A 25,264-nucleotide genomic window follows, 5' to 3' on the forward strand; every position below is an offset into this window, starting at 1 on the left:
TCCATGCTCATCAAAAACTCATCCATAATTTCATTATCCACAGTGTGCCTTGTAATTAGGTTGAAAAGAGAGGAAGCTCCCAGTCTGTCATTTTTGTACTGTTCTTTTAAAATATGTTGCCTTGCATTTCTGTCCTTTCTGATGTAAAAACATAATTCTTTCAGTCTGCCTGGGTATATTTCAATCCAACCTGTATGGCATGCAAGCATACAAATTCTAATTAAGCACATGCGTGAAATGAAGTTGTTATCTCTTTTATTCCTAGTTTCATGCCATACAAAGATTCAGTTGCAAAAGAGCTAATGAAAGAGGTCAGGTGGCTATACTGCTGTATTATTTGTACAAAATATGATAATGGAGGTAGTTAATAGGTACCTAAACAATGTTAATGGCTAACTTATTTTGGAAATAGAGTCATTAGCTCAGTTATGCTCAAAAGTCTTGTGACTGTAAAAGTTGTCAAATACTCTGCTACTTGGATTTTCAGAGAGCACAGCTGTAGAAATAAATCAATTCACAAACTTTTCAGCTTATAACTTCACTTTTGTCTACACTTCCAAGTCTCCAGAGACTCCACCTTTGCAGTTGTGTTTTCATCAGGCTTGTGGCTCCATTGTGATCAGATTGACCCTTCAATTTAGGACCTTTAATAAAGGAAAATATTGCTGGTTCTGTTTGGCAGGGGAGGGTTTGGTTTTATTTTCTTGAGTGATGCAGCCACTGTCACTCGATCAGGGATACATGCCCTTGGTTTGGGTTTTTTGCCTCTCCTTACACAGTTATGCTGAGCAGCATGGTGACTATTGCCCCCTCCAGAGCTGAGAAGAGTGAATCAGCCCATACCACTGTACATGAAGAACTTTGTCTGCTATCAGCCTGAGGTTTTCAGGGACTGATTTAACTGATCCTATTCCCAGTTTGAATTAAATGGGGTGTGGGTTTTTTCAAATACCTAAAGTAGTGCTACTGCCTAACATGTCGAATAGCTGAAGGTATATAAAAGGAGTTTTTTCCATATGTGAATGTTATATATTTTTATATTGAGCCTAGATGTGCAAGAATATTTTACTAGTTTTACAGATAGCAGTGTAAAAATAAATTTAATTAGTGAACAAGTGACTCCTAATTTAGAGTATGAACTGGCAACTGCAGTAGACTGTGCTCTGCAGTTGGTGAAAGTCAAAGTCCAGGTCTGGATTCCCTAGAAAACCACAATAAATTAAAGTGTCATGTTTTTAGAAAGCATTTTATGGTAGGAAGTCTTTGACACTGTGCTGACAAGAGTCTTATATAAATTCCCATCTGTCACTGAGCACAGAAGAGCATATCTCAAATGTGGGCCACATAGCAGCAGCAATTCATCTGCCTGCTTTTAATAGCACAGCAAGAGGTTTGAAGACATTTGATATTTTTATTACTAACTTTTGCCACAAAATGCAGTCTTCTGAAAAAATGGTGAAATGCTGTAAAGGTTTTTTAAAAAGGTGAAAGCTCTTGAAACAGTAATTTCCTACACATCCAACCTTTATTGCCTGAATGAATGCCCAGGCTGTAATAGGTGAATTGGGTCTGAGGTTCTGGGATCATATAGAAAAACCCTTTTAAGATGTTTCTGCTTTCTGGAATGGAAATCCATTTAGGCCATGTATTTATTGTACTGAAATAGATTTTCTTAAGCCATTGTCCCAGGGTTAAGTGCAAGTGGCTACAGCAGCAGCAGCTGAGGTTACTTGCAGGTTTTGGAACACAGATGAATTCTGACAAAGGGTCTATTATATTTTAAATGTGTTGGTTTCTATTATTTATGGTTGAAACAGAGGCAGAAACCCACTGATGCTGGCTGAGCATGCTGGAGGGAAACCCTAATGTTCCATTTAGTCTAAATATAGTTTAAATATAATCATTTGTTACAGTGAATTTACTCCTTCCCAAGCAGCACCTGACAGTGTAGAAGAGCTAAAGAAGTCTTCCTAAACACTTCCTGCAAGCATAGAGTGCTTGCTGGTTTCTCCCAAAGTTTTGCTAGTTCTATAATGATGGAAATTCCTTTATCTTCTACTCTTCTCCACTGCTTGCATGGTGAGCTGTATGTAAGTGCCAGAGCCAGGTGCCACGGAAGGGAATGAACTATCCCTACAAAGTGGGTGTCTGTGGTTCCAGGGCTGCATCCAAGCACTGAGCACAGGGATGGGGAGTAAAAGAAGCCCAGCTTTGGCAGTAGTCTGTGCTTGTACCAGCTCATTTGTATCATAAACTGCACTTGGAGACACTTCATCTCTTGGCTGGCAAGTCTTGCTCATGTAGCTCTCTGGTGCATTGCAGCCAGCATCTCACCTGTGCTTTCTTGGGTAGGAACTGCCCCTCTAGCTATGTTCCAGAGAAACTAATTAGATGGTTGCCTTATTTGGAAGATCTTTCAGCTGCTTGGGGTGGGTTTTTTCCCCCTTCTTATTTTTTGCTGTTAAGAAAAACAGGTTGTAATCTCTTTTAGCTTCATGAAATATTTATGTCAGTCAAAAATGCCAGCCTTTGGGCATAAACCAGCCCCATAAACTGTATGGTAGGGAACACGGTTGCTGAGATGGGTGATTGTCACCAGTCTTGTTGAATAGCTGAAGCATAGTTTAAGCAGCTGGAACACATTAATTTAAAAAAAAAAAATAAAGTTTAGCTTCCTGCTAAACAGTATGGGAAGGAGGTGCAGATCTGAGTTGTGAGCTCATTTACTGAAGTTATCCTTTTGATTACAAAGAGATAAAGGAAAAAATATCAGGTGTTTTTGGTTTTTTTCACAGTTTACCAGTAGATGTTAGCAGTTTGCAAGAAAGAAAGCAATTTACAGTTCATAGGTACTGCATTGGAAATTATTACTCCAGCTGTATGATTCAGAAAAGAAGAACCCTGGATAGAAGAATACACATAAACAAGACCTTTATGTAACCAAATCTTTCCATGTTTCTGTTTTTCCCTTGGAAAGGGCAATTGCCTATAAGTGTCAGACTGACCACAGTGCCAGGACCAGCATAAATTTCCATAAAGACATTTTTTCCCAGTTGGGTATCCTGTTGTGATGCTGCAAGTCATGCCAAAATGTTCCCACATTGTCCCATGATGTATCTGCTTTTGTTAGTGTGGGTGATTTATGCTTTTTTGGAGTCTCCTTGTAAATTATGTATTTTATTTTGATAGGGCAATGGTAGTATTTCTTCTTTGATACTAAAGCTATTGTGTTACTTACATAAATAAGACAATGAAGATCCCATCTGGTGTCTTTCCAAAACCTCTGTGGTAGCTGACTCACATGTCCTAGCTCTGCAGCCAGGTTTGGTAAATGCTTGCACTGTTGGATGTGCAATTTAAGCACTCTTCCAGTGCTTCCATTTCTTACACTGAAATGCTGGCAGTTCAGGAACTACCTCCACAAAAAAAAAAAAAAGAAAAAAAAAGTTTTTAAAAGTATGCTTATTTTTATTTTTTCTGGAAAGCTCAGAAGCTGAATTCAGATTGATTGTTCAATTCCATTAAAAGAGCTTAAGTGTATGATTGTTCAATTCCATTAAATGAGTTTAAGTGTATTTAAAGATATAAATACTTTAGTAGATACATCTGTCAGATCTCTGACCTGTTGCTTATGTCTCATAAAAATAAAAAAAAAATGCTATCAGAGGACTTAAATATCCATTTCTGATATATTATTGAGTACTTAGAAAATAGATCAAATTAAACAATGTTAAAGATTTTTTAGAAAACAAAGTGGGTTACTGAGAAATGGCTTGTACTGCTGGTTCCAAAACATTTCAATACAGAAGAAAACAAAAAAAAAGCCTTCTTTATACAGGTGTTGATGTGTATGAGGAAATTTGTGTAAAGCCACAGCCTTCTGTGTTAAAGCTTGCCTGTTATTTGGTCTACTGTAATTTTTAGTTGTCTTTCATATTCTTGTTGGCATGAAAACTTTATTTTGCCCCTTTGCATTCAATCTTTTCCATATTTGCGTGATCTGATCTTGTTAATAAGTAGCAGTTTTCATCTTTGAAAGATCTGTTTCTCTTCCTCACATGATTTTATTATGGATATTTTAGAATCTATACCCATGTTATACAGACTAATTAATTATAGTATACATATGCAATTCTGTCACTATTCAATGTTTCTCATAGTTTATTTCTCCTTCAGCAAAAATGAGCTGCCCTGAATTCAACAAGTATTAATTTTGGTATGAATGATAATATTGGTAATATTTTCTGTGTTGTAGCTTAACAGACCTGATAGGTGGCTAAGGTTTTTTTTTTGTCTGTGCATATAAAAATTTTGGGATATAAACATTTTAATGTGTAGTTTTTCCTTCAGCATGTTATTATCTGAAGTACTTTCATACTCAAAATGTAACATTTGTTCCCAACGTTTTAAGGTTAACTTTCCAAGGAGGAGAAATATATTCAAATAGTGTTTCAAGTTACTTTTACAGTATTGCTATTCAAGGCTTAAAATAAGCAATAGAATACCCAAACATTACAAGAGATTAAAAATTAAGCTTCAATTTTACATGAGAGTTAATGTTACTGTTCATTTATTCACTCATTTCCTTTTCGTTGGCAGAACCTGAAGAAGATTCAGGAAATGGACAAAGAGGCAAGTGATGAATCCAGCACGGATCTTGATGAACTGAAAAATGCTGACTGGGTAAGACGAGAATGGAATAGTGATTCAGCATCGCTACTGGTAGTTTATTTTTCTTTATACAGCTTAACTAAGGCAATAGTACCTCTGCCCTCATGAGACCCCTCCTGAAGCAGTGTCCATCTCTGCAGCTCCCAACATAGAAAGGATGTGGACCCGTTGGACTGAGTCCAGAGGAGGCCAAAAATGCTCAGAGGGCTGAAGCACCTCTCCTATGGAAACAGGCTGAGAGAGCTGGGATTGTTTGGCCCAGAGAAGAGAAGGCTCCAGGGAGACCTTAGAGCAGCCTTCCAGTACCTAAAGGAAACCTGCAAGAGAGCTGGAGAGGGACTTTTTATAAGGACATTTAGTGACAGGACAAGATGGAATAGCTTTAAACTGAAAGAGGTTTAGATTAGATATTAGGAAAAATTCCTTACAATGGGGGTGGTGAGGCACAGGAACAGGTTTCAGCAACCTAGTGAAAGGTGTCCCTGCCCAGTGCAGGGGGCTTGGAAGTAGATGAGCTTTAAGGTATTTTCTACCCAAACTATTCTATGATACTGTGTTCAAATCAGTCTCTGTTTTTTTAAGTATATGTATTAATAGTAACCCACTACAAGTTAGAACTAAATGAAGGCTTAACTTCCCTTGGCAGACAGATAAAACAGTAGAAGTATCCAAACAATATATTTTTCCTGAGGCTGTTTTCATGGAGAAGCTTTTGCAGTTTGAAGACTGGACATTTAGACAGGTACCATGCTGACTGCCTTTCAGAGGGGCAGTTGGGCAGTAGACAGAGCCACCAGCTGAATTTCTCCAGTGATGAAAGAAGAAGGCGGCAGGATAACTTAAGCAGGAAGTAACTTTATTTTCTAGATATGGTTCTTGCCAGTTCATAGAGGAATATTATGAGGTTCTTAAAAAGTACTTGATTTTAACTTCCAATATTCAATCCACCACCTGTTCTTTCTTCTCTCCAGCCATTCTGCTTCACAGAAAATGACAGAGAGGTGTTAGTGTGCAGTGTTCTTACAGGCAGAGCAAAAGAAGTTGAGTTTTCCTATTGCAATATCTTAAGACTTGGGAGTCCATTCCAAAATTTATATTTGAAGAACAACTATTGAGGAAATTATACAGGAGAGTCCTGGGTAATGAAGTTTTAGATTCGATCACTGTTTTTATTCACATAGTATTAGCTATGAGTCTAAAAACTTTGATTTTGTGCTTGCAGTATACTTGAAGTGGGAATTTAGATACAAGAATTTCAGATCCTCTTTCCATACTTGAGGTGAGACCCAGCAGTCCTGCTGAGTTGCAACAAAGTTTTGTTATGTTCACAAGTGTTAAAAATAAGCTTATATAAAATAAAATGGGATTTGGTTGATGTGTTTAAAAAAAAATAGTGCAGCTGTAAATATTTGGTGGTGTCCTGGAAGAAAACTTTGGTTTAATGTGAGGTGATATTCAAGGGTAAGGCATGAAGTAAAATTTATATCTCTTCTGTCTTCAGGCCCGTTTTTGGGTGCAAGTGATGAGAGATTTACGGAATGGTGTAAAACTTAAGAAAGTTCAAGAGCGTCAGTACAACCCACTGCCCATAGAATATCAGCTCACACCCTATGAGATGCTGATGGATGATATCAGATCCAAGCGCTATACCTTAAGGAAGGTCATGGTAAGTCAAGAGAATCACTGGAGTTTTTCAAACCTGAAATGTTATTTTCCTTTTTTTGTCTTCTTTTTTGTCTTCTTTTTTCTTCTGAGAATCTTGAAATTATTATTTCGTTTACGAACTAATGTTCATGGGGCTTATCTGGCATCATAAATTTGTGCAGTGCATTGAGGGAGAGAACATGAAACCAACATATGTAGTGTACTTTGTTTTCCATGTGGCAGGCATTTCAAATTCTGAAAGACATGCCTGCCTATCATAAGCTTGAACAAATCACTTGTGGTGGGTTTGTGATAACTTTAAGAGTCATCTCAGAAGTCATGTCATGCTTTCCAATAAGAAATTGTTTTAGACTTTTCTTATTAGCAGTACATTTATCTTGAGCTGCAACATAGTTTTTGGAGTTCCAGAATATAAAGTGCTACCATGAATGATACTGTGATGGGAAAGGAAAACCTACAGTGGTTGAAAACTGCCTGTATCACATTGTTAGAAAACTTACACTACCATGATCTGTTGTGAATTTTCAAGGAGTAGTCTGCATAAAAAAAAAAATAAATCTTCCATTTGTAGAAGTTATTTTCAGCATATTTTCTTGTTGCTTTCAAATCAAGACAATATGCCACAGCAAGCTAGAGAATGTTCATGGGTCTCCTCCCCCTAGATCCTCATAGATGTGCTTGTAAAATTGACTTGAGGCACGACTTTGATCAGAACACATTTACTGGTGTCTCCCCGTTCTTTCCATACTTTTGGGTTATATTTTTTTTTCAGTATTAAGACCTTCTTCCTGATCTTCTAGCAACTGATCTAAAGGGTATCTTATCCCTAGTAGGACATTGTAAATCCCTTTGTCAGAGGCATGTATTTGGTCAACATCAATATTTATACCTTACACTTACTTATCTTCACTTGTCATTAGTTACAATGGAAGCATTGTCTTAGAATATTCAGTATTCAGATGTATTTACTTTCCTGAAAAATCTTCACACAGTGAGAGAGCTGTGATTCCACAAAAAAAAAAAAAAAAAATTAGAGGGGAAGATGGGGGGTGAGGGAGACAGTTAAGAGAAGCAGAAAGTGTGTGGTATAAATGCTTTTTATGTTTGAGCTGAAAATACTTTCCTAATTGAGATCTGGATTTAGACTATCCAACTGTATTTATTTTCTGCTGCAGATGTTGCTTAAATGTTAAACCAATAGGGTAATGATGTTATCTCTCGTTCCCTAACAATTCAGAGAACTGTGCTAAGTGTTCCTACTACCCTCTGCAAAAGAGGACCAGTCCCCTCAGGACCTCAATTACTGTATGCAATCAGAACAGTAGTTTTGTTTGAATGGCAACCCCTGGGTCATCTAATTTTGCTTTTGTCAGACTAGCTTTTAATTCAGCTGCTACTAAGGAAGCTCCTGCCTCTTCAGAAGAGATTTCCTTCATTATGTGGTACATCTTGGGGGCACAGCTGCTGCTCTGCTTATCCAGACTCTAACTCTCTACAAAATCCCTAGAAGCATCTATTTTTGGCCTGCTATCTTGTCTTCTAGATAGATTGTCCAAAGTGAACTCTGGGAGTAAATATGATTGCAATCAGCTGCAGGTACAGTACCTGTAGGGCTGTCTGTGATGCAATTGCTGGCTTAGTCTGACAACTGCCGATGACACTGTGTTAGAAAAATCACTTCTTTCTTACTGGAAACCTTAAACTCAGTAACTTGGATTCTGCTGCAGGGTCTGCTTGAAGATTGTGCAAAGCATGTTCAACAACAAGAATGCAGCTTGACATGGAATGTGTGGAACCTGAAGGATTCACACAGAATTACAAGTTTAGTTAGATTGCATAGATGTATCTTCTAACAGGCTATCACAGGTTGAAGCTCATTGTATGGATTCCCATCAGTGGAAACCCTTGTGGTTCTTGAGAAGAGGAGAAAAGGATCCCAAATCTGAATTTTAAGGCAGCCTAGGAAAAATGGATTATGTTTCTTTCTATCACTCAAAATGGATGTTCAGCAAAATTTGTATTTAAAGTAATTTTTGCTTTAAATTTATGGGTGGTAGTTTTAGACTTGGTAGCTTGTGAGGACATGTATCCTATTAATAATACCAAGAGGTTAAGTAAATTTCCATGGTAATAAGTAATTTCTTTAAATAAATGAAATGCAACATGAAATCTTTACTGTTCTTTTTACTAATGTGATGCTATGTTTAAAAGAGTAGCTTGATCTGTTGCTGACTGCTCAGTGTTTTGCATAGAAATTAAGGAAGGAATAGATGTTCCTGTTAGGCCATATTTTAGTGTTTCAGACTGTTGTGCTAACAGACAGCAGTAACTGGAGCTTCCTGTTCTCATCCATTGTTATAGTGCAAATATTCAAAATGTTTTGAAGATGTAAAATGTCAAATTCTGGGCTTTTGGTAAATAACTGGTTTCATTTGTTTCAGTGACGTAGGCATTTCTATTTCAGTACATCTTAAAATAATTTCAGATTTGTCATCTCTCTATCCTGAGACAAGAGTCTTCATTGCTGCAATTGTTGTGGGAGCAAGATAGGTTTCATTCTGGAATCTTATAAGCTTTAGGTATATACCTTAGAGAGATTTAATAGCTTTCCTCCCCTATGGAGCACCCACACCCACAAAAGCTAAAAGCTGTGGTCATTGGTAGAGTCAAGATTTGGAAGTGAAGAAATGTAAGAATTAAATTACTCTTTTAGGTTTAATTTTTCTTTCTTATTTGTATGTGTTGAGCTGCAGTTTTTAATTTCAGAGTCCTTCACAATTAGCTCTGCTTTCTGCCCATCTCCACTTCCCTCCAAGATATGCACCATTCACTGTATTTCTTGAGCAGTGCTTATTGAACAGTAACTGATATCTCTTGTGCTACCTACTCAATACATGCCTGACAGGTACTTTTATGCCCTATCCAAACTCAGCATTATGTTCCATAACAGTTACACTCTCTGTAGTAACAGCACTCTTGTCATCATATTCGAGTTCTTCACAAGTATCTGTCATGCAGTGGTATTGGCTCGGCCATGTTGCAGAAGGGGTATTTAAACATACAGGTTGAAGTCATTATTATCAAAAATATCCAGTAATTTGAATGTCTAAGCTGAGAATCCTGTAGCATGGATTTTTTTGTTTTGTTTTGGTTTGGTTTGGTTGTTTGTTTTTTTTTAATTTATTTCTTTGCAGTATTTATCATCTTAGAGTACTTAGGTTACTTGCAGTAACAGCTGTGCACAGACAGTATTTTCATAAGCTTCAAGGAGGACAGAGAATTTGAGTTTTGCTGTGCAAAGGACTTTGACCACTTTATCCAGCTGGACATTGTAGAGTTTGTTACCCCCTTACACACAAGTCTGACTTGGTTGTGGTGAGTTCTTTCAGCAGGGGAAGTGTGCTTTTCATTTTACACCTTTATCACAATGTTTCTACAGAAGTGTAGGAGTCATCCTAGGTAGAGCAGGGAGCTTTACAGTGCCTAATCATGCTTTAGGGGTATTCAGAGGAGGGACTCTGTGATTACCATATGGTATCCTAACCTTGTTTCTGCAATAGACGTGCAGGAGCAGCAGTGTGAGTACAGTGCCTCATGATGGGAAATACCAGAGCACTTCAATCTTGGATATTGCTGCTTGAGCTTGCTGTGGGGTATCAAAATATTGTGTAACAACTGTGTTAACTTAAATACCCATTAAGCACTATACTGCATAATGCAAGATGGTAAATAGGTATCTATTTATAATAATTTAATTCACTACTGAATTTCATCATGGGCTGTTCTGGAAATGATGTAGTGTGTCCCCCTCTCTCTGTTTCAGTGTCCATGCAATTTCCTTTTAAATGAAAATTTCTAGACAGTAGAAAACCATATCAGTTTCCCATTGACTATTATTTAAATATAGCACTCTCCTTCTTATTACTGACACCTTTTATAGCTGAACAAATAAATGGCTATGATATTTGAGAGTCAATGATAAGTGATGTTATTTTTTGTGAAAGTTATCACCAATGTACTTCTTGTTTGGGATCACCATTTTTAAAGCTTCAGCCAAAGGTAACTAAGTACCATTTGCCATTATTTTTTAAATTGCAAATCCCTATTTATATATTAAAATATGATGGTTGTTGGTAGATGATGACATGCTTATTTTTCTGCTCATTAGCTGTTTAAATCTCTACATTTATGTTTGACTTTTATAATAATTGGTTAAGCTTCCTTCACACTGTCTGTTTTAATGCACACTGCTGTACAAAAGCTGTTTTACACACATGAAGATTTAGGGTAGTTTTACCATGTTTTGAGGTATTTATTCAAATACTGGTTTGTAGTTGGGGCCAGCCTGTTATGTGGAGAGGAAAAAAAAACCAAACTTTTTCCTTGTTTTCCTTCCCCTGCAGAGTGGGTATCATGGCTGCATCTGTCCAATGTCTCTGACTGAGACTTTAATCAAGAGCTATGAATTTTAACTAAGTAAAAATAAAGGATGCATTTGAAGTTGCTCACTACAGAGAGAGTTACTTTAAGTAAATAGATAAATAACTAAATCTAGTCTGAACAGAGAGGATAAAAGTTTCCCTGCAGTATCTTTCATGTCAGTATCTTGTTTGGGCACCAGGTACAAAAAGTTGGGTTCTGCCATTGATACTCCTGCTCTTGGCTTGTTGGCTGCAAAACATCCACTTGCTTGGCCACCAGCTCCCCATGTATCCTGTGGAAAATCACTTAAGCAAATCCTGCATTTCTCTTTTTTCCAATCAGATGGTAATACTGATACTAATTATACCCTGGTGGCATTAAGTCAGGGCCTAGAGTGCCCTGAGGTGAAAGGCTCAGAGCCATGTATTATTTATTGAGTATTGTCACGAAGAGGGCTGTTCCCCAAGGCTCCAGCAGAGATTATCAGTTTACAAAACAGCTGTTCTGATGATAATAATTCTCAACTTCAGCTATCAACTTTGACATCTGATGAACACTAGCTCAGGGAAGAAAGACTTCTCATTTCATTAGCCATCTTCCAGGGCATGCTGGCCTCAAAAAACTGCTCAGTCTTTGAACAGAAGAAATCAATCACACCCCTTAAAATAGTATTCTCCTCATCAGGAAATGTCAAATCATGGTTTAGTATAAACCTTTTCCATTTTAATTTTCCTGCACTATTTTTAAGAAGATGATGCATGTTGCAGAGTTTAGCAGCTTGGAATTCTTTGCCAAGCAACATGAAATTCACTCTAAGGAAACTTAGGAAGGTGGAACAAATAGAGTTTGGACTATGTCTGGGGTAGGATATCTCCAGAAAGAGTCCTCAGGAAAGCAATTAAATGCTCTTCAGGAGGGACTCTGCATCTGATTTCTTAGAGGAAAAGGGATGAATCAATCTTCTCAAGGAGGCTGTCACTCATCTTCAGTCTGGACACAGGGCATGCCTGAGGTGAGCAGAGCTTGTATGAAGCTGCATGGCATTGATGAAGTTCAATTAGGAATTATATTCAGATGACCTCATGGACATTCAAACCCTTTTTTGTGATGGCAGCAGTGCTTCTAGTTAGCAGAAGGGCATGTTATTTGGCAAACCAGACATGTGTCTTTACATAGGTTTTCTGGCTACAGAGCTTGCATGAATATAGTCCCACAAAAATAAAATGAGGCAACTGACCCTTAAAAAAGAAGTCTGAAATACGGAATACTTGGTCTAAACAATATAATGTCATGAAAATTTCTGTCAAATTGGAGGACAGGACTGATAGCCAGCTACTGTGCAATAAGAGGAGGTAGCAGAAGGATATATATGACGCAGGATGATCTCTTGTCCCTGATAGCATGCTTGGGCACTCTGCTCTGTCAAGACTGAACCTGGCAGGTGGTTACTTTTAAGGAAATCCATACACTTATTCCCAGCTTACAATATGATGTGGAAACTTCCATTGCCTTCTTTAAATCCTGTATGTATAGTGAATTGATGACTCTTCCCTGTGATGTCTTGTATATGGTCTTACATCTAAATGTCTAAGTGTCTCTGGAGAAAACCAAACAAAAAAAGCAAACATTCCTCTCCCAGCCCCTCTGCTACAGAAATATGTGATTTACAGCGAGGAAATGTACTTCTCCCATAGACACAATTGCAGCCTTGATGTTCAATTTCATTACTTCAAAATCCTAAATATTGCTTAAAGCTGCTGCAGTTGGAGTTATTTTGCAGGCATCAGCAAAACTGAAAAGCTGCTAAGTACCTTGTTTTTTTTGCCTGTGCTCTGCATATGAATTGTTGCTCCACTCAGGACTGGTGGGGTTTTATGTCTGGTGCAGGTGTCAAAACACTGCAGCTCTGTCAGGGTTGTTGTGAGTTTTCAGTTGATCTCATCTGCGTGAGTACAAATGTGAAACACAGCAATGTATATTTCACTTTCTCCTTTCCAGGTCAACGGTGACATCCCACCTCGATTAAAAAAGAGTGCCCATGAAATAATCCTGGATTTCATCCGATCGCGACCTCCATTAAATCCTGTATGTAATCCAGTGGCCTTCATTCCTAACACAACAGTGGCTTTTCAAAGCATGTTTGGTTCCAGCAAATATGTAAACATCATATTTTCTGCTAGGGCTTCCAAAAACATTGTCTTCTGTACATAGAACAGGATCCCTTAAAAGAACAGTGTGTAATATGTTGCACATACCAATTAACATCTGTTATTGCCAGCAGCTCTTTATCTCTAGGAAACCATGATGCATAAAACCCTCTTTCAATTTATGCTGAGGTTTGAAATTGAGTGTATGTAAAATCATATCACAGCATTCCACATTTTCTCAAAAAAAGTGTGAAATCTACTTTCAAGGATGCACTTTTTAATGTAAATATGATAATCTCTATATCCCAAGGCCTCGGCAAGGAAACTGAAACCTACCCCGCCACGGCCCCGCAGCCTCCATGAGAGGATCCTGGAGGAGATCAAGGCAGAGAGGAAGTTGCGTCCAGTCTCCCCTGATGAGATTAGGCGGAGCAGGCTGGGTAAGCACATGGCCAGTTTTTACCTGCAGCATCCACAGAAAACTTCCCACATAGGAAGCAGCAATTTTAGCCACATCTGTTCAGATGTCACCAAAGATAAAATTACTCCTTCAGAAAAAGAAATGGCTTACAGGCTTTTCTAGGGTTGTGCAATCTTTGTGCTTAGTTATATTTTAAAATATGAAATTGAATGGTTCAGCTTGATTCCGTTCAAGTTTTTAGTGTATTAGATAAATGGAGTGGTATTGTTTTGCTTGTTGTATATAAAAGTTTATGTTAGATTTGCTGAGAATGGAACAGGTATTGCTTGTCTCTATTACAGTATACCTTGACTATCTGCAAGTATTCTTTACATGTCTATTTTTAATGAATTTATTCTTTGTTTCCTGTTATTAGCATCATCAACTTCTTTATCTTAATTTAAAATCGGCTTTTATTTTGTTTACTGAATCTGTTGCATTTATTTTGAATCTAAATCTTTGCTTCCTTTTCCAAGTTATGGAAAACGTGTTTGTATGGAAAACGTCTTTTCATGGGAAAATAATTCCTACTTGCACTGCAAAGCATTTAATTTCTGCAGTGTATTTTCAGCAAACCACTATGAAATAATGCAAATACTATGCAATGTAGCAGTCACCCATTTGCATTAGTTCAGTGGTTCTGATGGCAAAAGCATGACAAATACAGGCCTACATAGTGAGTTAGATTGCTTTAAGTATACTGTATTTATCTGTACCAGAAAAACAGAAGTAGATTATTTTTTAAAGAGCAAATGTGGAATCTTGTGGCTGAAAACTGTATGTACATACAAAAATCCAAATACGTACTGTGACATCTCTGTAACTGCTTTTTGAAAGATATTTGTACTTGCCACAAGTGCCCAAAGGCACTGGTCCAGATTCAAGTGGATTGTGACAACCTGTTGTTTCTGGAGAATAACAATTTCATCAGTCTTGCTTGATTGCATTGTTTTCAAAGTGCTTGATGGAGTTTGGGGAATGCTTGCATGCATTTGTAAAAGAACAATACTTCAAATATTGTTTTTTTGGGCCTTCCTGTTTCTGGTTTGGATTCAGTTTATGTTTGCTGTATCAATTAACATTTTTCACAGGCCTAGACTTTTTTCCAAATGTAAGATGCTTGTCAAAATGTGGAATTACTCCTTACTTTTCTTCGAGACATTCAGCTTCAGTCTTTTAAATGTTGTCCGTCTGGGAGCTACCATGTTGTCTCAGGGGCAGCAAACCTGATCTAATAAATCTTTACAATTTGTAAATTATATAAATGGCATCAAACCCAGTTAGTATACAGTTTCTAAAACTGATTTTAAATTTTGAACCACTACTGCTCAGGACTTCTGGACTGATTTCAAGGCATTGCCTTCAGTGAGGGATACCTGTCTTCCACTTATTCTTCCCTTTTTGTTAAATCCATTAAATTTTTGTGCTTTGGAACTGGGGCAATTCCTCTTAAGTCTAGTGAATAGACTGGATTAAATGCCACATTGATGAAAGTATAAAAGTGGATGCATGCAAGCTTTTTTCCAAGTATATAGTAGCTGTTGGCATGAGGAACTAAAAAGACCAAAGGCCTTTAAGATAATTTTCCTTATGTCGACATATGAGGTTTCATTCTTTCTCACAGTTGGAATGATTGTAATGTCTAAAGTTCCTTCTAAAAAAGAATGTGCTTGTGCAGTTTGGGAACAGAGTAACATTAATGGTATTCAGTATGGCACAAATAGATCTGCCATACAGTTTAAATGACCACTGAATGTGATTTAGTGTAACAACATGTAAGGTAATGAGGCTTAAGGATTATAAATCTAAGTAGAAACACCATGTGGGACACTTGCACCATCTGGACAGAACTATTTGTTGCTATTAAAAAGGAGAAAAACCCAACACATTACAATGACGTATTCAGGAGCATCAGGTGTGTTTCACATGTCCCAGAGCTACTCCTCTTTGCTCAGTTTATACAGTCAGGAGCACAACTGTGTGTGGCTATTGGGATGAGTGGGGGCTGTACTCTTGCAGCTCCTCCTCTGTGATAAGGCTGTGCCTATGGCATGTGTTCCCCAGCAGCCACAGGCTTTGTCCCTCTCTCTACACAGCACATACTGCAAGTAAGATCTTCTCTACCCTGGCCAGTCTCAGTCTAAACCTTTTTGGAAGTGGAGTTGAACTGTGCTTACAAAGGGAGAGATTTGAGTAGAGGAGTTGGAATGAGCTTTCAAATGACCTCATAAAATCATCAGCGTAAGCCATGGAGACAAACAGAGCCCTGAGGTACATGTGCTTTTAATTAAAAGCGTGGATTTGTGACTCAAGCAAGTGGAGCTAATGGAGCTTGGAACAAACTTTGTTTCATGTGCAGGTTTTATCAATGTCTCAGCATCAGGTGATAAACACCCTTCTGCTTTAATAAGTATGTGCCTTTATGCTAAGTTTGGACAGAAATTTTGATGCTGTTCCTGTAGCTATTATCTATGGATAATTTCTAGATAATGAATAGAGAAAAAATGCCCCAACTCTGAAATTTATCTCTGAGTCAGCCACCTAGTGAATGCAGCACTTTAGAGTCTTCTCATGAACAAAACTTGTCCCAGTACAACCTTTTTATAAACATCTTTTAGGGCAGTGGTATGTGTGTCTGACAGGCCCTTTCTACCAGCTTGCAGGTTGATCACCTGTCAAGTAAGACACATAAGGTGATTTCAATTTTGATGCATTTTTGCACATCCTTGTCACTGGGCCCTGCCTGCTTATCTGGATTAACACACTGATATTTTGTTTTCAGCTGAAGAATATTTTGAGGCTCTACTCCCTGAATACACTGTTTTATTTGAAATATGAATAGGTCTTTCCAGAAATTAAGAACATCTGGACAATTTCTTATCTAAACAATAAAATCATCAGAGGCTCAGAAAGAAGAGAAAAATATTATGGATGCATTTTAAAGGCTAAGTGCACCTAAGGTTTTTAAAAAGAGCAGGAATCAGCAAAAATCAGATTTTGTTTGGCATTTTTTTCCATCTTCTTCAAGGAGGATTGCTCTACTGTACAAGCTTAGCTTGGGTGTCTCTCTTTATTAGTTTAATTATAATCATTGGAGATTATGCTTCAAAAAAATTAGAAATATCTTTATTTCAGGTCACTGAAACTTGTGTGAAATGTGGCTTTGTGCTTTCAATTTTTTTCCAGCTCTTTCTCTCTCCTCTCTCTCTCTTTTCCCCTTTTTCCTGTTTCTCTTTCATGGTGATTTTATTTTAAAGTATTAAATATTTTTTTGGATATTTGTCTCTTGTCTCAATATTTGATTTATTGAATTCCAAAACTCTTAATTTACTAGTAATATAATTGCTCTGTTTGCAAGTCCCGTTTATGCTACTGTAGTTTTCAGGCTTTGAGCTTTGCTACAGTAAAGTAGTAGTATGTCTGACACATTTTGGATTTAAGCAAGAGAGTCCAAAATGTCTCAAATGGAGTTAATATTTTGTTTTCATTATCCTTCTGCTTTTCTAAGAGCTGAATCATTTTATTTTTTTTTTGTTGTGTTTGTTTCTTTTTTTACAGCAATACGGCCACTTAGCATGTCTTACAGTTTTGACTTGTCAGGTAAAATGTGCTCACCACCTGACGTGGTTGTTGTGCTTATTGTGAAATTTGTTCCATCTGTTTGTTGAATTCCCATCTAAGAAAGAAACTTGAAGGGATTCTTCCAAGATATGGTCAGTGAAAATAAAAAAATTCAGATAAATTAGTTATTTATACTTATATTTCCCTTGCCACAAAAGGGTGCCTAGGTTCAGGAAACATCTGCATTTCACCTGAAATGCAGACTGTATTCACCAGAGTGCTGCAATTCTGCTTAAATAAATAAACAAAATAAGGTGGTCCAGAGCTATTCCGGACTCTTAATATGATTGCAGAGTTCAGCATCACCTTAAAGTCTGATTTATTTATTTATAAATCTGACTTCTGTGTCTTTGCACTCATTTTTTGACTAGATCATCTTTTGCAGTGCTTCATTTCTCACCAGGATGCTAAAACTAGCTTTGAACTCATCTACCTTTCTAGATTAAATGTAATATACCTATGTATATTGATATAGAAAGAAACTGTCAGTTCTACAGTGTCTTTATGGTGAAATCATTGTGAGGTATGAAATCAAAGACATTCACCAACAAGGCTAAAGCTTCCTTCTTTACTTGTTAGAAAAATAAGGTTTGCTGGTAGTAGCTGGTACAGGGGATCCAAAAGGTGACCCTTCATCAACTATCTAATATAGTTCGTGAGGGCAGCAGCTGTATGAACCTGTTGCCCTTTGGATACTGCAATGTCAGATAGCCTAGTAGCCAGAAAGTAATTTATTCTTTCCTCATTATACATTAACTTTCCAGGATGATCGGGCCCAAAATTTCCATCATTGATGTTGGAAATATTCAACATCAGCCTCAAAGGTTTGTTGGCAGAGGCGATAGCTAGCTCTTACCTCATTTCCCCTAGGTGACTCTCAAAAAAGTTCCCAAATAAACCCAAGCTCTTTGTACCACCTCCCCTTCTTCCTCTGAGTTACAGATAGAAACATCTCATCTAGGACTTCAGCAGAGTTCACATCTTCATTTTTTTCCATGCATCCTTTAGCCTCATCTGGTTATTTTCCCCACAGAAAGGCATCATCTGACTGAAATGCTGGCATATGGTGAACTAGGAAGACCATATAGAAGTTTTTTTATTACTATAATCTAAAAAAGACAGCATTTATGTAATATGGGGACACAGTTCACAAGTGACATATCTGTGAACATGGCTCCCTGTTCTGACAGAGCCAGGAAAACAGCTTGCCACTGTTGAGAGGGGAGGAGGAACTCTCACTGCTCCCTCTCCTCCCCAGGCTCTCCTCTAAGCATGTGATTCTCTCCCTTTCTCTGTGTCAGTACTGCTCATTTATTCACAAGAGGACCGTGTTAAAATCCGTAGCCCAGGAACAAATACTTTTAATATTTTTTTACCAGGTGGTTCTGCACTTTTAGTGATTGAAACCTGCTTGCTATCTGGTCAGATGATCAGAGAGCTGGCTGAGGAGGGCAGCTGATAAGCAGGGGTGGAAGGGAGGAAGAAACAGGCTCTGCTGTCAGAGGTGGTGACAAGCTGTTAATGCAGCTCAAGCCTTTTTGTGAAACCTTACACTCGTGGTGTGTGGTGCAGCTACTACAGCTGTCTGCTGGGATTCAGATTACATATGTACATGGCATCATATTTGACTCCACTGAAAGTTGCAGGGTCCCCAGGGCCTCAGATAGAAGCATCAACAGGCAAACTTACATTTTCAAAAAGTATTGCTACTTTCAGATATGCTGAAAGTTTTAGTTTTAAGAAGATAAGACTGAATGTGCCAGTGACCAGCTAAAGGGAAATGTTCAGATCTGTCTTTCTCTGTGTGTCTGTCTGCTTCTTCTTTTGGCTTTAATTTCTAAGAATTCTGTGATGTTCTCATTTGTTTAAATCCAAACAATATTTTGTAATCCATTAATTCATAACCATAATATTTTATTTTGAAGAAGTAGCTTTAAAAATCTGTACCATACTTGGATTTGCTGTTTTTTTGACTGACCACCGAAGAACTCTTCCTGGTTTCTTTATCCATTTCCCAAATGTTTTGTTTTTGCAAGTCATGTGGTTCTCAGCAAGTAGCATCATATGGTGTGTCTGAGTGATCTGATAAAGTGTCCTTAGAAGTAAATTCAGGATGACTAAAACATTCCAGTTAGGTAGATGTGAGACACCAGATGAGCAGTACAAGTGAATTAGATGGGTTGGGATATTGATAGTAAGCAGAGAAGCAGTAATTTTGGATGCTGTTGCTTTCCGTGCTTTTACTTTTTTAATTCTTTTAGAGGCAGAGAGGCTGTACTGTGCTTTCATCACTGCTTCCACACACTTGCTTTTTCACTGCTTTCATTGCACTCTGCTTGATGGAATTGCTGTCACAAAACCCCACAAACCAGCTGAAAAAGAGAAGTGTTTCCTGCTAAGTGCTAAAGGACGTGTGCAGGTTTATATTATTCATGCTGCCTGCAAAGGGGAGGATGCAGAATCCTGAGAAGACTTTTGCTGGCACCAGGCCATTGTAGTTGGTGTGTCACACTGCCCAGCTCCACACATCTGCCTGCTGTTCTCCTGAAGAGGAGAGGAGGGGCTCCTGGGGTCTCCTTTTACACTCATTTTTCCTCCTGGTAGAATAGAAGGAGCAAGTGGTAGCCACCTGTACTGAGTTACCTGAGAGGTACTCAGATAATAACTGGGGACCGGGGCAGTCATTACCCACTTCTCCTAATAGAAAAATAGCTGAAAAGCAGCTTCATTTCAATGCAGTGCTGAATGCAGCTCTAAAGATCAGTCGTGAGTTCTTACCTCAAAGCTCTGTGCATTGCTGCTTCGAAGTTATTACTTCAGAAACAGTTTGTACATTTTGTGAGAAGGGGGAGCTGGGAGGTGTGCAGGGAGAGAAGAGGAAACTGAAGCCTTTAACACCGAATTTCATGGGGATTATGACTTTTAGATTATGTCTGTCTCAGACCAATGGGAGGCAGGAGCTCCACCAGGTCTTTGTAAACTCTTTAGTTTACATAACACACTGATACATGGGTTGCAAACACAGCAAAAGACTGATTTGTTAGTTCTCAGGTTTGAATTCAACATCTGAAGTCCACTGAAATGAGCACTGTTACTTTTACTCATTATGTAATATACCCCAACATATTATCAACATAACAGCCAGCAAAAAGCAAACATGTAATAATTCTGCAAATCCATCTTAGCCTTCTTTTAAACTCAGTGTAAAAATTATAATATCAAGGAGTACGTTTCCTGTATAGAAGTTTCTGTCATCACTCTTAGCTGAGGAGAGCTGGTTAGGAAGCAGACAGCATTTGGTTACATGACTGCTGAGGTTTGCATGTAATTTGTGGTCTGATTAATTCCTTGTTTCACGAGACATAATCTTACATGTAAATACAGGCACATTTCATATTATCCTACAGTGGGCTTTTTTTGTCTCCCCCTTCCTAAGGCTGGTCAGGGAAGCCCAGCACAATGATCAAGTAATCAAATCAAGACCTTGCCTTCTTTCATTTGCCTGTTGTAATGAAAGCTTAGAGAAAATCTCAAAAGAAACCAAACACAATCATCCAATTTTCAGGTACTGTTCACTGTACTTGCTGCCTGAAAACACAGAGAAATGACACTCTCCCAGCTTGTCTGACTCTTTAATAAATTCTTAGCCTCAAGCTATTACTCACACAAGCATTTTTAAATATAATTGAAATCATCTTCAAAACCTTTAGGTGTTTTAGGCAGCTAGTGATTGTAAACTACTATCCATTTTTTTAAAAAATAAATCTAGGTTTTGTTTCTAAGAATTGTCCATTGATTTCATCTGTCATGTTCATATTTATAAGATTTGGCCTATTGCTTCTGACTTGTTTATCCTAAATAATTTTATCTTGTTTAAGACAGTGTATGATTATTTGTCACCCACTAATGTTTCTGTTGTCTGAACAGATCACTAAAACAGCTAAAACAAACTAATAATTTTTTGGTCTATGTCTGCTAACAGATTCTGATTTTAATTTTAGAACAAGGCTTTTTACTTGTAATCTGTTTGTTGATACTCAAATATCATGATCTTTTGCTTAAATTATGATAATCCATTTATTCACATGAGTTCACAGTACTGTAAGTACAAGAATGATAAATTGAACTTGATTGATCAAATGAATTTTATAGATTGGACTGTTTTCTAATTTTATTCTTTTTTAAATTATTATTCTTTAGTGCTTGCAAGTTGCAAAAACTCCCTGGGTTTTTTTTTTTCTCTAGAGGAAAGAATGGTGATAAATCACATCTCCTACTGAAGAAACCTTGAAAATATGTCCTATGTTGGATTGTCTTCTTGATTCACCTAAAATTTCTTTGACATTCAAGAAGATTTGAATCAACACATGAGCAACTCGGCAATATCTATGAACAATTCATATATGCCTGACTTTAAATAACAGCTAGTTTAGGCTTCCTAGGTCACAATTGGCTACATAAATTACTTTCAAAATGGACTAGAGAGTTCCATTCCCGAGGCCTAAAGAAATTTGGCCTAAAAAAAAAAGCAAGGGAAGAAAAAAGCAAGCAAGCAAACAAAAACCACCAGAAAACAATATTTGATGTGAATTTTTTCCTTTCCCCAGGCTTATTGCGTGTCTTATTTTTGGCAGGAGGGCAGTGCTGTTTGCCTTCCCAGCATTTATCTCCCTGTGAGTTCAGCAGTACTTACTCCCTACCATCAGGGAGGGGCATCCCCACCCAGGAGGTTTGGAGAAGAAGGGGCACCACCTTTGGCTGTTGCCTGGGTGGTGCTGGGGCTGTTTCCTTGGATGCTCAGGAGCTGCCTTGTTCCATCCAAAGACAAATCAAAGGTTTTTCTTGTTCATTTGGGAAACCCAGAACTTCTTCAATCAGCTGCATGGCAGCTAGTTATGAGGTCTCAAGAAGTGTGACTGGCAGCAGGGAGGGGAGGCAGTTTGGGTTTTGTTTTCCTGCTGTCCCTTTCTGGAATTGTGTTGAGCTGCTGTTAGAGCAGGAATGCATTTGATGTGAGGGACGCCCATACTGTACCCACAGAAATCTAGGAGGAAGAAAACCCATGACCTATAAGCCATTGTGGTAGTCAGGACAGCCATTAGCAAGGCCTTTGAAGATAGGAAGTAAGGGTTAGAGAGTCTAAGTCTTTGATTTCACCTCTTTGTAGGAAGGACCTAAAGGCAGTAATAACACTGTAGTACACAGATTCATAGGCCTGGAATGTCACCATGATTTTAATACCCCAAATAATTGCATTTTCTTACACTCCCAGCTGAAGATATGATTTATATAGCAACTATAATGCACCCCCTCTCATTTTTAGATCAGTTTCCAGCATTTAGCAATAACTTGAATAATTCTTTAAAATATATATTGATTTAACTTATTCCTTTTCTTAGTTTATTTCAATAGGTGCTGTTGTGAGAGTGTTGTTAAAGAGACCTACTATGTAGCTGTGCTTTGTGTAGTCTGTAGCTTTGCTTTACCTGGTGCAAGGATGGCTTTATCCATGCAAATGGTGTTGTAGCAGGAGTGGCTGTGTCTGTTTATACCTGGGCAACTGTGTAAGTAATTCCAAATAATGTGTGAGTACTTGCATTGTTGGCACTGTGAATATCTGGGTGATATAATTTCCCTGTCATAGTCCTCCCAGTAACCTAAGGTACAAGTCACTTGACCTTCTTTTCACCATGTATAAAAATGGGAATAATTACTCATCATTATTATTACTCATCATCTAGCCTTATAATACCTGGAGGTACCTTGTTATTACACAGCTGGGGAAGGAGTCCTATAATTACATGAGTAGAAAAACACATTTGTAGAAAGACCAGCTGCTTAGACATACATGCAGATGGGAGATTAAAAGCTTCTCTTCCTTGTCCCTCCAACATAATTTCCTTCAGATTGGAATACTGTACTTTGTACTTTTACAGGGATAAAACTGATTTATCAGACCAAACTCTAAGCTCATTCTAAAATATCAAAGGCTAGGTCATTATCTTAATGTCTAAAGCTAAGCTAGGCTAAGCACAGCAGACCCAAAGCTTACATTATCCAAGATGCACTTTCATTGCACACTGGCAGAAACCCTGAGTAATTTACTCAATGGAGTTACATCCTTGTAAAAGTTATGTAGATGAAAATAGAGCTGGAGCCTCATGTTTCTGCTGTTCCATGAAGGTCTGACCTCACAGACTTGTTCTTAATACAAACAGCCAAGTAAGCCTAAGAGTTGTGCATGTGTTTGATGAACACTTATTATTTACCTAATTTTCATTCCTTCTCTGTATCCCGCAGACTAAAGTGCAATTCTGTACTCACAGGAAAAACTGGGTTTACTCCATGTTAAACCTCCTAATTTCTGTGTGGTGTTGTCTTCAGATTCACTGGAAGCCCACTTGCCCAGATATGGTTGTGCATTCTTCTGGTCCTTGTTACATAGTTAATTACAGACTATATGTTGAAGGAAGAATATTTTTGGGTTTAACACAGGCAATTTTTTTAAAGCTGATTGGTGTTGGTGTGAGGTTGGGTTTTAGCATTATGCAATGCTGCTTTTTGCACTGCTTTCATTCTTTCATACTGCTTCTGTACTGCAAGCCATTGCCTGTAATTGTCTGAGTAGTGAATCACTAAAAGTAAAATAATTGCACAGATACAACTATCACAATAATTCTTTTTCCTTTTGTGAGTGTTGCTTTAACAGTAAGATTTGAGAGGGCAAAATACATTTCAGATGCAAACACCAATTATTCTGTTTCTTTTGGTAGATGTACCAACGCCAGAGGCTGGAAGAAAATTAGTGGATGCCTCTGTAGTGAACGGTGGTCCGGCACCACAAGGAAAGCAGAATGGGGCCACACAAGCGACAGTGCAACGCAAGAGGCTCCTTAAGGCTCCCACACTGGCTGAACTTGACAGCTCAGATTCAGAGGTAAAAAATCAGGACACAACTTGATTCTCGATTTGTCAGAACTGAGTCTTGCTTCTTAGTTTGCTGAACTGATCAGATGAGAAGTGACTGTGCAAATTATAATCTGAATTTTCCATGGCTGCTTTGTCAGCCCACAGAACTTCACAAATATTAGAGCAGACCCCAAAAAGGAGAATATTCTTTTGAAAGATTAAATGGTAATTTTGGCCTTAAACCCACACTTACTTACTTTCCTAAGTGCCCAGTATCTGTCCACAATGTGCTTGTAGCAATTATGCTTTTGGGAATTTAGGAAAGTACATAGCAGCCTTCTGCCACTCATGAAGTAGCTGCTAAAAGACTCAGATGTGGGGCTAGCCTCACCATAAAAGCTGTTAAATAAAGAGCAACAGCTGTGTCACAGGAGTTGCAGTTTGGTGCAAATGTCAGTGCATTAATTTGCTATATAAGATTGGGAATGAACACCCCAAATCACAGATAGGGACAAGCAAATACCAGTCAGATGGAGAAATAATTTTGGATTCATCCACTCTAAATGAAGAGTTAAAAGATTTTAAAAAGCATTAGAAGGAGAAAACCTTAGGAAGCTTTTTAGCTTCAAAGCTGCATTATATATGACCCTCAGGAAGCACCAACATTACATCCTCAAGAATGAGCTTTGTCTTCTGGACCAGTAGTGTTATTAATTGAGTTTGGACCTTTCTGAAAGTTAAGCTGTCTGGAAAGCACATGCAGGCAGGCTTTATTCACAGAGGATAATTTTAGCCTGGGGAAAGCAGTCTTCCCTGACTCTTTTTCTCTTTTGTAAATGGGAAAGGAGGGGTTTCCTGACAGGGTGGTTACAAAGGCGTCTATGCTGAAAGATAGGAGGCTGGGAAGAAATATATGTGGGGAGAAATTTATCTCTTTGCATACTTTCTGATCTGTGAAAGGTTGGCCTTCTTTGGGGTTATCCTGTGGGTGACTTGTGTGGGTGCATAATTTGATGCATCTGTTCTGAAAGCAGAAGAGATTTGCATTCTGAGATCACTCATCAGTCTTTAAAATTACAATAGAGGCTATATGTGGTTTGTTAATATGAATGAAGCTGGGCAGGATTCAGGAATACTAAGATCTCTCAGTGAGAGTTGGGTCTTACAGCCTGTACCTCTGTGTATCCTGAAGCATCATGCTATTTCACACAGGAAAATGAGCAGAAATGAGTAAAAGAAAATTATGTAATGGGAAATGTGAAATGCTTCTTGTAGAAGGGAAAAATAAAACATCTGAACATGACTATTGATTAGGGAATACTGTGTAGGCAAGCAAAGTGGTATGGAACAAGCTCTGGAACATACAGCA

General features: G+C 38.0%; 1 protein-coding gene across 5 annotated transcripts in view; it reads left to right on the top strand.

The window, feature by feature from the left end:
• Positions 1 to 25,264, top strand: part of SPIRE1 (spire type actin nucleation factor 1) — a 124,944-nt gene that overhangs the window by 82,737 nt on the left and 16,943 nt on the right. For 4 of the 5 annotated variants that reach the window (XM_085573724.1, XM_085573722.1, XM_021527789.4 and 1 more), the window contains exons 5-10: positions 4,600 to 4,683; positions 6,173 to 6,337; positions 12,757 to 12,843; positions 13,216 to 13,345; positions 16,924 to 16,965; positions 23,760 to 23,923. In XM_085573724.1, coding sequence (XP_085429850.1) covers positions 4,600 to 4,683; positions 6,173 to 6,337; positions 12,757 to 12,843; positions 13,216 to 13,345; positions 16,924 to 16,965; positions 23,760 to 23,923 — 672 coding nt within the window. The remainder of the gene's footprint in view (positions 1 to 4,599; positions 4,684 to 6,172; positions 6,338 to 12,756; positions 12,844 to 13,215; positions 13,346 to 16,923; positions 16,966 to 23,759; positions 23,924 to 25,264) is intronic. The other variant, XM_085573723.1, reaches the window with a different exon arrangement.

This window comes from Lonchura striata, chromosome 2, assembly GCF_050655825.1.
Source record: "Lonchura striata isolate lonStrDom1 chromosome 2, ASM5065582v1, whole genome shotgun sequence".
NCBI lineage: Eukaryota > Metazoa > Chordata > Aves > Passeriformes > Estrildidae > Lonchura > Lonchura striata.